The following is a 14,054-nucleotide window of genomic DNA, read 5'->3' as shown; positions in this document are numbered from 1 at the left end:
GGAACTTCCTGCTTAAAACTAGGCAGCCTGTTCCAGTTTAAAGTCAACAAAAACGAGGTCCCTTTACAAAACAGCAGCTATACTGTATATCTGAATGCTGACCGTTTGTACAGTTCGCTAACATCAGTAAATATTGGAAGTGAGGGTTTGTTTCTTGCATCATCATCCATGGAAGTAAATAAATCTCAAAAACCCTTCTTGGAATATAGGAGAATACATTTTGAAAGTAATAGAATTTTTCTGCTTTGTTGACAGGCCCTCCTAAGAAAGGTCTAATCCTAACAAAATCCCTGTTTATACAAAACTTATTTAAAAAAACAAAACATGATTAATTGATTTACTTTCAGCTTTAATTGCATCCCTCTCGACATCCGCTTAACAGTAAGTGCCCCAATAATATTAACATCTCTCAGTGGGTTAACCCTAACTTACGTTTTTCATTCAATCCTGGCTTTTTCGCCAAAAATAATAGTCTAGAAAAGGGTCTGAGATCTACCTGTACAAAAACAAAATGCTCGAGTGTGTATCAAATTTAAAAAAAACAACAACAATGAAATGAAAAAAAGGACAAAATGACCCTGACATGTTAGGCAAATTCCTAATTTTAAACGAATGTCAACTTATTCAGTTTAGTTTTACATTTCTTGAGGTAACCTTACTTTACTACATGAATTCAGTTTTCATTTCTTATACAGGGATGCCGTACAATTCATCATTTATTTTAAGCAGCGCACCGACAGTGCCTGTGCAGAATGGTTGTCCTTACGCTCGAGCTGTTCTTACCTTTATTTCACCAAGCAGATTCCTGTTTAACAATCGGTTAAGTCTGTAGGTTATGAAAAATCCTGAAAAAACTACTCACCACTAAGCAGCTTTAAATCCTTCCATGACACATTCTGGCAGTTTTGCAAGCGGACAGGCTTTCGAAAAGCAAATTCCGAGCAAACTTCATGATTTCTCAGCGTAACAAAGTGAAATTAAAAACCTTTTTATTTGACATAAAAGCCCCTTGACAACAATTGTCCCTTTATGCGCCCCTTATACTCTGTTATGTGAGACACCAAGGGCCCGACACTGATTGACAGGGGTGCTTAGTGACAAAGTCTCTGCTGTTTTTAAATTACCCTGGTGCTCTGAAGATTGAACATAATGGTGAAAATCCCCCTCACACACTAAGACACAGGGGGCACCTAATCTATTGCAAGCATTAAGCATTTTTAGAAATCACTGTCAATTTTTACCCCCTATTACAGTGTGTTTATGTGTTCAGAGGTGGTTGAACTTCAGTGGACTGTACGTAAGCTTTGAATTACTAAAACTTGTATTTGTTTCAGGACATCTTTTGTTTTTCAGTGTCATACATGTTTGTTTGTTTGTTTGTTTAAAAAGTTCTGCCTGTTTGACTTATGCTTTTATCCAAAGGACCCATTTCTACAGATGAGTATTTTGCTAGAGCAAAGTTGGGTGAGTCACCTTGCAAAACGGAACAACAGGAATTCTAACCAGGAATTTTAACTCAGAACTTTCCAGTTAAAAGTCTAGAACTGGGCCTGCTGCTTGCCATAGACACAAAACATGTTCTAGATACTGGCGGGACTCTGCTCTGTTATTTCCAAGTGATATGGTCTTTGTTTCATTTTGAAATTGAAAGAATCTCCAGATACAGGCCAACAAAACAAAAGAACACATTACAAATCTAAGTAATCCTGAGTCCTACAGTAAATCAACATATACTGTAGACAAATACTTAAGACTTTTCTACAACTGCTACATTTAATTGACTTTTGCTCATAAATGAACAGTGTAGTTTAAACTATTTTAACTAATGTTCTAAAATGTTAATTATTAAAATAAAATAATGCCTGAGAATTGCAGATTCAATTTCAGAATTTCACGTTCCTTGAAATGGAAGGAAAAGCACTGCAGTGATGAAGAGTTGCATTTTGTGAAGCTAGGCTACAGGACACAATCTAACGGATTACTTCAATTAATCTAATCCATGTTTTGGGATGTGAGGTAGATGGTCTTTCTTTCTCATTCATCATAAATCAAAACTACCACTGCAACTTGAAAACATTGCTGACCATCACCACGTAGCAGTTTAGATCAACACTTATTAAAAAATACCCACTCAACATTCTTTTTGTTGGAGTAAGATGTCTAAAACACCTGTAATCTTGTTACTTGGTTACCTAAATGTACATATTGACAAAATGGATGTTTCCAGTGGATTGTTGTGGTTTTAGAGGGGATGTATTAGTCTCCAATTTCAACGCAGAACACAAAAGGATGAATACACTCTGCCTGACCTTTGACCCTTGAACCCATTTTTCATTCAAAGAAAAAAAGTGGGTTAATGAAAAATTAGGGGCTCTGACACCACCTTTTCAGAGCACCTTGTTACAAATGACAAAAAATCAGAATGCAAATGAGCAGTCACAAATGCATTGCCTTTAAAAAAATACTGCAATCCAGTGAACTTTAACTCCCATGCAGACTGTATCAAGAGGTTAAGAAGGCCACTTGCTCAGAATAAACATAACGTCAATTTAGCTGTTCTTAAAATTGAAAAACATCAACACTATACACGTGGGAGGTATGAATCACTTCCTTTTATGTAATTTATTGCTGTGGAACCATGGTGAAATTTTCCCTTTCTCTTCCCTTAAGGCGCTCTGGACGATGGAAGCAGACAGGCTACTCAACTTCAATGGAACAAGGTGGAGAGATTGACAGAGCAGTTCCATGAAGCACTCAACTGTCTGTGAAGTTCTGGAGACAGAGAGGCACTTCTCAGACAGAAGGCACAAAATCCAAAGGCACATTCTTGATCAATTTCCTGTTCCAATCCTGTGTATGCCAAGCTCATTTTCTTACGTTCATACCAACAGGACAGATTGTCTTTTGAACTTGATCTCCTGTCAGAAAATGTAAACATTTTCTGCCTAAGTGGTGTGCACCTATTGACTTCCACCTATGACTATTGTTTTAATAGGATTTGCATTCACTAGACATCTCTGCACACAGGCGTTTCCATGACCGCTGCTTATCCAGAGTTTTTCATAATCACTCTATCAGTCTTGATAACCCTTTGGATCATCATGCAAATGTCACCTTTCCTGCAGGTGCTAGCTGTTTTGAATGTATGATTTGTATACTTAAAAACAATTTCTTCAATTTCTAAGGCAAAAGAAAAACAGGAATATAACCATACACTTGGGGGAATGTGTGGTCTTATTGTACTTTGAGTGAACTCCATTTGTTCTCGCAGCCTGAGTGCAGGTTTCATAAAGGGGTATCTATGGCAACCATTAATCACTATCATAGTGGCTTTTGCGATTGGGTTACCTTTAGTCAACAGTAGAGCCTTTGAGGACACAGCTAAGCCTCCCCTAGGCCTAAGACACCAACAGATGCTAATTAGTCAGAACAATGTTCAGTGAAAAGAAAGATTCATCAAAAATAGTTCCTGATTTGATATATTAACGTTAGATAGCTTTTTCAGCTACAGAGAGGAAGCAATTTTTTATGCTAAACTGATCTCCTTCGTTTAACAAGCAGGGTATGCATAGTATATGTCACAGACATTCAACATTTCAGTGAAATTCAGCTTGCTTTCTCATGTTACGATTGCACCTCAACAATGGCTGTAAGCCACAACAAAAATGTAAGTCTTTAAAAGGCTGTTTGCTACAACAGAAGTAAACGATATCTAAGACAGACTGGCAGCCATTCATTAGAACAGAAAAAAAATGTTACATGGTTTTCCTGAACCCGCTGGATGAAACTCCAGTGTGTGCACAGCTCTTCAAGGTCTAAGCACACATGCCACACTTGAGCTCCTGGGTAAACAAAGGACAAGTGCACTTTGTTAGTTTTGGCTCTCTCATTTAGGGATTATTTCAGCCTTTTTAAAGTAGCTCAAGACATCTTGTAATCCTTATGTGCTGCAACAAATTAAAACCATCAAGGCTTATAGTCATCCAACTATAGTAACATTTTTTTTGTTCTGTTTAAAGGTGCTAAATTGGAATCCAGGAAAGATAAAATCTTTAAGTGCAGAATGTGGCAACTTGGGGGTGGTGATGGGATAAGACAGTAGATTCTATTTTACATAAAAAAGAACCACATAAAAGTGACTGTTGGATTGTGTTTAGAGAATTTTATACCTAATTCTCTTAGGTAAGGTTGGGTTTCACCATAAACCCTGTGTTTGATCCTGGATTATATTAACCATTATTTCAAACAATCCAAACCTCCAATATCTCACTCTTCTAAAAATTGTATAGCTTCTCAAATTTCACAGGACAAGAAATCCTATGTTGGTCATAAGCACAAGTAAAGAGAAGGTTAGGGGGATTTCTAACTCATAACAAGTGACACACAACACAGTTCTTTATGACACATTTATGCCACCATCCTTCCAGAACAATAGAAAATATTTGCAGAAAAGACTGCAAACAAAGGTAATCGGATCATTTTGAGTTAACAAAAGGGATCTTTTAAACTACATAACAGCTCTGTGGTTTTGCGCAGTAAATTGCTTACATTTATGAATGCAATTAATGCAAGATATTTAATCCATGTACTGCAGTTGTAAAAACCATGCACAGCTACATTATTTCAAAATAGAAACACAGGACATTTTCCTGTAGATCTTTTTCTGAAAAAAATGTAACATTTTTAACAAGGATGAGAAATTAACAGCAATGCACTTTCATAAACTGCTCTAGAATAGATAAAGAATATTAAGACCAGAACATCTTTTGATCATTTCCTTCTTAAAGAAATCTGATCAACTTGTTGTCACCGACTTGCATGCACCATGTTCATTTCTTACAACTACAAAATGTCAAGTAACTAAAAAAAACTGAATTTTGATATTTACTTGAAGATATCAAGGTGGGACCTGGAAAAATGAAAACTTCATAATGTACAATTTAAAATGATGCAGATAAAGTAAACACAAACAAAAACTTTCTCCTATATAAACATAAAATAAATTTTCTGAGACACTGGGTGGGACATTTGCTCCTATATTTTATTTTCTCTTGTATGTTAATCAAGGTCTTTCAGGGATTAGGAAAATAAATTGCAATCACAGGAAAAGGAATGCTTTTCCCTTTCCTTCTTTAAATAAGCATTGCTCGTTCTATTAACATATAAGTGAAAAAAAATCACTTTGTATTTCTCTGGTTTTCATATTTTGTGTGGATCCCAGAAGTGGAATTTGAAGACTTGTTTTTTTCCCCAAACATCTTTACTTTTCATACAACTGTACCAGGATTTGACCTGTTTGTTATAATGGACACGTTTGGCTTGAAGTGTATTAAACTGAATGCAACCAATTAAAACAAGAACCCCAATCCCATTGCACAAGGAATAGTAAGCGACAAAGAAACCAGGAAATCAAAATCCTGTCAATTTTATTAAATACAGTGAGATCACAGACAAGATCATTTTCAACAAAAGTTGGCCAATGAAGAATTTAAACAAAAGCAATGTTATGTAATTGGATGACACAAAATGTTACAGCTGAGTTAAGGTGTAAAAAATAAAACATCCTGCAAAGCAATGAGATTTGTGCCTCAGCTGTGAAATGGGATAAAATCAGGAGGGTAGAGCCTTTCATCTCGCACAGACTTCCTTCACAATGTTCATTCTTACAGCAGACCCTGTCGTTTTAAGTCCTCGTATGTCTTTTTGTTGACCACGTTTCCACTGGAGTCTTCGTACTCCTCCTGTAGATAAAAACAATGAGCCGTTAACTCCATCTTGTGGCCATTTTCTTTTCTCACTATCCTGTTGTTACAGGAATTGTTTGGATTTTGTAATTTTCTGTCTCTTGTATGTGAACTGGAACACAATTAGGATTTGGGGAATACCATACTGGGACTCTGAATAATGCAATAAACTCATTTGTGCCCTTATTCTTATACATGACTATATATAAGTGGTCATTTTTTTAAAACAAATTAATAAAATAAAAAATGTTCAAGGAACTGAAAGGATACAGGGTTGTATCTGTATAGTGGACTTCAAAAGAAAAATACAAACTTCCAAGATGTTAACCTTACACAACCACCCTATCACATTCCCTCCATCAATCTCCAACAAGCAACACCAGTCACCTGTTCATTGATCTAGGCTACAAAAACAGTATTTGTGTCTGTGTGTCAATACCATGGCTACTCTGACTGAGCTCTTCATATCAGTATTAAAACATTGTAAAAATGAACCCACCTCTGTGTCTGGTTGCCATCTTTCAGATGCCTTCAGTGTCTTCAGCTTGGCCCAAACTATTAAAAAAACAATAATGCAGATCCCGTCTTTAAAATGTATTTTAGAATGCCAGTCTATTCAAATGGCTTGATGTCTCATTATTAAACCATGACACACTAAAGTTAAGAATTAAGCCTTTTATTAATCTTATTCTAATCTAAATGAAAATAGAGCATTTTCTAACATTCAAAACACAAAAGAAATTGAACTGCATAATGCTCTTAATGGCAATGTTAACCGTTACATAAATTACTCAGCTGAATCACTATTTTTTATAACTCGTTCACCCAGCAAAAGGCTGTATCCACTCTGGAAAGAATTAGATCTTCATATGTGTCATTACCTGGGGTGTACAGAGTACTAGGTTCAAATGAGTGCTCACAACAATTTGAGAGTACATACAAGTAATAAATCATATCCATTGGAAGGACGAACTGAATTCACAAAATTTAAGCCACAACAGGCAGAATAACAGCAGTAAAAGAAAGAAATTGCAATAAAAACAGTCCTGCATTTGTGACAGAGCACAGCCAGTTAATCAAGTGAAGGACTCCTGGGCACAAACTGGGCTAAATCCCTGTCAATGATGAATACTAATCAGCTGCCTAGTGCCATCCACTCATCACTTTTCACTTAAAAAGAGAAGTGGCCGCATTACACTGCAAACCAGCGCAGAAGAAGCTCTGATAGGAGAAACAGTACATTTATGCAAGACCTGGACGCTCAGCACGAAGGATGCAGGAAGACACTATTTGCCAGAAAGCAGAGTATCTTAACCCTATCCTGGTGGCACACTGCCATCTGGGGAATCCTGGCCACCAGTGATCTGAACTGGCACAATTCTGAATAGTGAGTTACTTGGGAGTCAGTAAAAACATACCTGAAAACACTAAATAACCTATTATTTACATATCTGCACACCTACAAACATTGCTTCCAAAAAAATGGCTCCACTTCGAAAAGATGTTAAAAAGTAACATTTTGCTTTACATGTAGTTTGATTTTAAGAATTACTGAGATTTACTGTTTGATTTACTGAGATATTCTACTCACGTGAAACTGCATCCTCAATCTGTGTGACGTTGGCAAAGTGGGCAGTATTGGGAATGCCAAGACATCTCATGCCATGAGCATGACGCCACTCCTGATGGCAAAGGAAACCGTGAGGAGATTTAAAAAACACAAAAGATATACAAGTAGGGAGCTGCGTCAGCATGCGTAGGCTGCAAAGAAACAAGTATAGGTTTATTCCGTGCTGAAAAGAGAAGAAAAGAAACAACGTTTCGGACACCTGAAGAAAGCTCAAAAGCCGAAATGTTGTGTTTCTTTTCCAGGCTGAAAAGAGAAGAATAAACTTTACTTGCTCCTTTACAAAAGATGAATGGCTAACCTTGTGTTAGGGACCGCTGAATATAATGTGCAAATTTTACTACATTTGCAATTCAAAGCATCTGGAAAGGACAAATTAATAAATCTTAAAATTGCAAATGCAGATGATCTTTTTCCTTGTTATCAAGCCTATACTTCCTTATTTCACACATAATCGCCTACAATTTAAACTGCGCATCATAAAGAAAGAATTACCTTTACTGGCATTTTTTACATTTTTGTAAAAACTTACCGCAAAGTGACGCTGAAACGCTTTGGGTCCTCTGTAAGTGTAGTTTCCACATATCTCACAGTTGTAGTTAATGTTCAGACCATGAAGTTTGTAGAGCCAGTATGGAATGGGCTGAAAGCATAAAAAAACAGGAACAAAAAATTCAAAGGACACGTAGCTGTATCATTTGATCATTCAAAAGATATTATTAAATATCACTTTCATTAAAATCAGAAACTGGATGACAGGCATGCACATCTGCACTAGCTGGGGACTGGATTTTTTCAGTGCTTGGTCTGTAAGCCATGCTATAAAAATATCAATATAGATGAAATACACCAGTGAATTGTGTATTTTTTGCCAAACAAACAGGCTTCTGTGGGTGTAATATTAACCACTAATTATAAACCTATATTTTTCAGTATTTTCAATGTATTAAGGCAGTGGCATATTTTGGAGGGTGCTTGGCATTTACACATCAAAGATGAATGACTTAGGAACCTGTCTTAGGAAGTCACCAGGACCTGCTGTGGACAGTGTAAAGGCCAGGGTAAAAATCAGGGTGTGTACCTTGCCATCCCAGCCCAGGGGCAGGTTTTTGGGATTGTAAATGATCTCGTTGTCTTCATCCTCACTCTCGCTCTCGCTCAGCTGCTCCTCCTCCTCTTCCTCTCTCTCCTCCCCTGTGCGTGCCTGTTTCCTCTGCACGTTCTCGTGAGTCAGCTGCCTTTGTTCCTACGGAAACAGTGAGGATCATGTGAGGTGCCGGCCACTGCCAGACTTGCTGTTTCTCTCCAGTAACATACGTGAGAAAAGGGTCTCTTCATCAGCTTCTATCAAAACTGTATCAAACAATTTAATTATCCTTTTTAACTGCAACAGTGTTGGTAATAATACTACAGCTCCATACGATCAACAACTCACCCCTAGGATTTCCACGTACTCGTAGATTTGCGCTTCAAGGAAACCAATTTCTTTATTACGTTCTGTGTCCCTACAAAAACAATGTGAATCTTTTACTTTAGAAACAGCACAGGGCCACATGACAATTGTGGTGTGAAAGACATCATCAGACAAGAGAGTCAAGAATCGTGGGAAAACATGCTTTTAGCAGACACACCAATCACTTTAAATTTGGGATTAATATCTGACCAGTATTATTTTCTGATTTTTACATTGCCATGACATAATTCATATACGATATGAAACAATATCAAATTGAACATGATATATTCAATAAATAGGTAACTGTAAAGATTCTTACTTTTTTGGTCCTTTGGATTTGGGATTCTTGGCAAAAAGCGAGGGATCCAGTGATTCTAGAGACATTCCCTTTGTGCCGAAAAGCCTCTGTGCCCTTTCCTCTAAAGTCCTTAATAAGAAATAAACACCGTAATCTGATAAAAACGCACTCAACAGAATATTACTTTCACACCCTTTTAACAGTCATTTTTTTTATCTTTTCTAATATTATAAAGAGAGACGGGTGCATAGACATGGAGACCACTGGATAAGGATCAAATATGGAGGGGCATCAGGTGAGCTCTACTACAGTGGAACAAAACCAACCAGATCCCACACACACACAAGGAAAGACTATATATAAAACCACAAAGGATATGCACGAGTGTGTCGTTTTATACAACACAAAAGGATGATGACACTTGTGTCCACTAAAGTCTGAACCAGGGATCAAAGGACAAAAAGTACAGCAGCATTCACCAGAGGCCAAAGAGTTCCGATCTGATTGACTGGTAGGAAAAGTCATGCCAATGACATTTTGGTTTTGATAGAAATGAAGCGAAGATGTGCATTGAAATGGCTAGGATATCAAATTAATTTTTCTAACCATACTTACCCTCCACATTTCAAGCCTAAAGCCATGAGAGCAGACTTCAATCTATCCAACCCCAAAGATGCCAGCTCCTGTTTGGGAACAGGAAGAAGCACTGTGTGTAAGAAAGGAATTAAAAAGGCAACTTACACGTCATGCTAACACGTGGAAAATATATCTTACCTCCCAAGACGAAAACGCAGAAAGATCTAAGTGAGCTCCAGCATGGGTCAGTGCACTACTAGTCTCTTTCTGTTAAGAAGACAAAACAGAAGTGAGCTGACTCTTTCCCACGGAAATTGCCGACAACCCAAATTATTTTCCAACCAGGAACACACAGACGCTCAAATACATTTACATGCCCACGGCCGAAGTTTCTCTTTTTAAACTACATAATGTGACATTGCCTTTAATTTTATTTCCATTAACTAACTGTATATTTGGATAATGGTACTTATTAGCAGTTTACAGTTCATTAATATGCAATTTCTCTAACAGCAAAAAGTGATAAAACATTTAACAGCAGCCCCGTCATAGTTGTGCAACTGCACAAAAATAATACAATAATAAAACAGTACACCAAGTTTTTTTTTTTTTTTTTTTTTTTAACGTGAGCATTCTGGAACTCAAGCACTTTGGTAAACATACCGGCCAGCCAGGAAAGGTACCATTTTCCCACTTCTTCTCAAACTCGTTAAGTATTTTGTTGAACAATTCATTCTGATCTAGCAAGGGCTTAACTCTGTCAGTGTAGTCCTGAAGGTACTCTAAAAGCATTTCCAGGTACCTAAAGATGAACAAAAAGATTTGAGTGCGTTTCTTGAATAGACAGCTGTGTTACGGCGGTCATGACATCTTTACAACGAATAAAACTAATGTAAGATTACAGATCTGAGAAAAATGTGAAGCAACAAACTTGGACTTACTTTTTGTACTCTGCATTTTTTCTTTCTTTTGCAATGTCAAATAGCTGATCAAATGTTGACAGATACGTAATATATTCAATTTTCTAAAAAGAAAAAAGAAACATTAGTGAGACCTCCTTTTGATAATTGTGTACTTTTTCGATGGACTCTTTAAAAAAGGTTGTGGCTCTGGAAGCAGGCAAATGCAGAGTGGTTATATTCCTGAGATTGATGGAATGCGATATTGAAAGACATTAATCTCAAAATTCTCAAAGGTACCGACAAAGTCAGGACAACAATGTCTTCAGATTTACAATGCACTGCAACCCAGACAACACAAAAGACAACTAAATGAAAATCGATCTAAGACACAAAGCACTTCTTGAAAGTTATCCATGCATAAAGCAGATTCTTGGTAGGAACAATGATCTATTCGTACCCAAATGGACAATCCTGATCAAATACCCATTTTTATTTCCTTATCCAGCAGTTAATGATATCCAAGTGCACAAGTGAAACAAAATAAAGCTAAATCCAAGATCTTACCTCTGCTCCTTTCAGGTTGATGTACTTCAGGTAACAATCATGAAGATCAAGATATCGCCCATATCCTTCCTCATCAGTGAATTCAACTAAATCTAACAATATTTACAAAAACATTAAGAAGTGAGTGTTTAACGAACAATAGGTTAGAACACAACTTAAGATATTTGTTACTCAAGATAACATCACCAAATAACTGTTATTCTGAGTCATAATTCTGCCTTCTTCATCAAGTTTACATCTCTGACATTAACAATGCAGAAATACCACTAGAAAAAAAAAGTCAACAAGGTCACAAAATAAACTAAAGAAAGAGACTAGGAAGAGATCTAAGAAAAGATTTACTGTGAAAGGAGTTAGATAATGCATTCATGTAAAAAGGATTTGCTTTCCTTCCAAATCATAATTGGATTAATCTCAAAAGATTTTCGTCTTACTCTGTGCTTCTTCACTGGGGTTTTCTCTGGCTTTCATTAGCTCTTCAAATTCAACAGACATGGGAACACAGATCTAAATGATCAAAAAACATTAACACGATTAAGAAAGAAGGATAAACAGTTCTGGAACAGAAAAGCATGTTTAATATGAAACGTTAGATCATAATTAAACTGCAATCTCAGGTAAATGCCTTGTTGTGTTGTTTGTAAGTTCACCTCATTGGGGTGTTTTCTGTGAAATTCCTTTATCTGCTTCAACCGGTTGTAGAATTCAGCAAATTCATTTGGTCCCGAAATAGCACTGAGCTCCTCCTTTCTCATTCTGTGAGGACAGGCACGCAGAAAGAAACATTATATTCAAATAAAAAAAAACCCCAAATATTTAGAAATGCATTTGTAAATATCTACTAATGTCATGGTTATATAAAGTCATCTCAAAATGTTACCTGCTCAATATGTGAAAGCAAGTTAGTTTTAATTCCTTTGTATGACAAATCTACCAACAGGCAACTGGAGAATCTGGTACTCTCTGGTGATTTGTTCAGAGCACAGCAGAACAATTTAGTTTGGCAATCTACTCGTTAACGAAAATCAGATCATCTGAAGTAAGAGTTCATGCAGCATTTTTAATCATTCTGCAATGACGTGTTTATATCAATACCAACAGAAATAACTGCTGGATCCACAGACTCACCCATCTTTATCTTCATAGGAATCCCGCAGATTTGCACTCACTTCCATGTACCTCTGGAAAAGCAATTAAAATGCTATTGTATTTTCTAAAACATACTTAACAAGGTACAATCTTATATTTTATTATGGAAGTTATTAACTGAAGTGTAGGAAGGGTGACAAGTCAGTCTCACAGAGCTGTACCTAGTCACCATCATCATGACACAACTCGCTACATATACTCAACTCAAACCCGTCTCCACCTTGCAGCTGCCCCTTGGTTCTCTCGGTCTGAACGGGGTTTAACCAAGCAGGTTAAGCCAAGCTTGTCTCACCAAGCATCCAATTCCTGGATGTTATTTAATTACCCATGAAATAAAAAAGGACCTCAAATCAAGCAAATATCCGACGTGGCTGTAGGACTTAAGATAGGAAATAAACGCATTACTCACATCCAGCATCGCTCTTGTCCGGTGATCTGAGTTTATCTGGTCCCTTAACTAAACAAGAAAGAGAAAATCAGCTCTGTGACAAATCAGAATGTATACTTTACCAAAATCCATACATATACGGCACACATATGAGTGTGACCAACGTCACAGTTGACAAAATCACTGACAGTAATTATGTCGCTTGAAGCAGAAAGTTACCTGTCACTGTATCCTCCAAAGTACTACTAGAATTTGTAATAATACTAAGAACTTTTAATTACACCTCCAAATAAGACTATAATTTAAATAAAGAAATAGGTGAAAGGGCAAGTTAAAAGGCACCGGCTACTTTATTTCTGCATCCCACTTTCGATTGCTAATTTTTCACTAGAATACAAAGGGTGAATATAACTCATGTGAAGCAATATCAGCCCATCTATTCAAGTTCACAAGCAGCTCTCCATCTCGGTGAAGGAAAATCAAAAACTGCAAGCAGATCGTTTGCTTCATATGGTCAAAAATAAAATGTTTAAAAAACGTATTCACACGCGTAGAAGAAACCCAATACCTCAAAAACAAGGAAAGCGGTTACATTTTTTACATTCAAACAGGTAATTAGTTAAAGTATGCGGTTGTGAATAAAAACACTGAAAACAACAGTGCACCACAACTTGAAAACCGCCTCTGAAATCTCTTACCTTAAAGCACCTAGTATTTATTTATGCAGTCTAAAACTAAGTATTCTGCAACATTAAAATAAACAACACAGAACCGTCCTACTGATTTCTTTTTTCTAAAAAAAGGTTTGTCCTAATTTGCCGGAATCTGCGGGTCCACAAACACGGGCCTAACTCAAAGGCGGGTGCTGCGCAAGTTACCGTAGTTTTTTTGTGTAGCATTTCTTTTGTCTTGGCATCCATGAGCCTTTCTTTTTCCTCATGGTAGCGCCGCTGCTGCTCCAAAATGGTCTCCATGTTTTAATGAAACAAGAAACAAATACAAAAGACAAGTTGTGGCCTTTCCCGCTTCACTCCCGTACAGTCACAACACACAGACGGAGGCGAATGCAACACGCACCACATCACAGACTACCGGAAAGCATCTCCCTAAAGTGTCCGGTGTCAAACTGAGAAACAACAAACGCAGTCGAAAGATTCCGGGACGTCATGTCCATTTTTGTGTTGGTCAAGTCGTAACTTCTCAAAATCATTACCGCTATTTTAAAAGTTAATACAGGAAAAAAAATAATTCATGAATTCAATTTAGATATTCAAACCAGCACTTAATACTTTATATTTTACTCATCCGAAACACTGTCAATATCAAATAAACACATCGCCCGGTGGTGAG

General features: G+C 36.9%; 1 protein-coding gene across 1 annotated transcript; it reads right to left on the bottom strand.

Moving 5' to 3' along the window:
* Nucleotides 1-5,409: 5,409 nt before the first annotated feature.
* On the bottom strand, nt 5,410-13,948 carry sf3a3 (splicing factor 3a, subunit 3). Its single transcript, XM_088602758.1, has 17 exons — nt 13,583-13,948; nt 12,726-12,773; nt 12,296-12,348; nt 11,818-11,923; nt 11,602-11,674; nt 11,168-11,259; nt 10,643-10,725; nt 10,365-10,503; nt 9,900-9,968; nt 9,741-9,808; nt 9,147-9,254; nt 8,807-8,876; nt 8,453-8,617; nt 7,904-8,014; nt 7,336-7,426; nt 6,244-6,299; nt 5,410-5,741 (listed from the first exon to the last, which is right to left on the bottom strand). The coding sequence occupies exons 1-17, from the start codon at nt 13,676-13,678 to the stop codon at nt 5,664-5,666; spliced, it is 1,506 nt and encodes a 501-aa protein (XP_088458884.1). The 5' UTR covers nt 13,679-13,948; the 3' UTR covers nt 5,410-5,663.
* Nucleotides 13,949-14,054: the final 106 nt, after the last annotated feature.

The sequence above is a fragment of the Lepisosteus platostomus genome, chromosome 13 (genome assembly GCF_059453375.1).
Source record: "Lepisosteus platostomus isolate fLepPlt1 chromosome 13, fLepPlt1.hap1, whole genome shotgun sequence".
Classification (NCBI taxonomy): Eukaryota; Metazoa; Chordata; class Actinopteri; order Semionotiformes; family Lepisosteidae; genus Lepisosteus; species Lepisosteus platostomus.
Note: the sequence above shows the minus strand (reverse complement) of the source record. Positions and strands in the feature narration are given on the sequence as shown.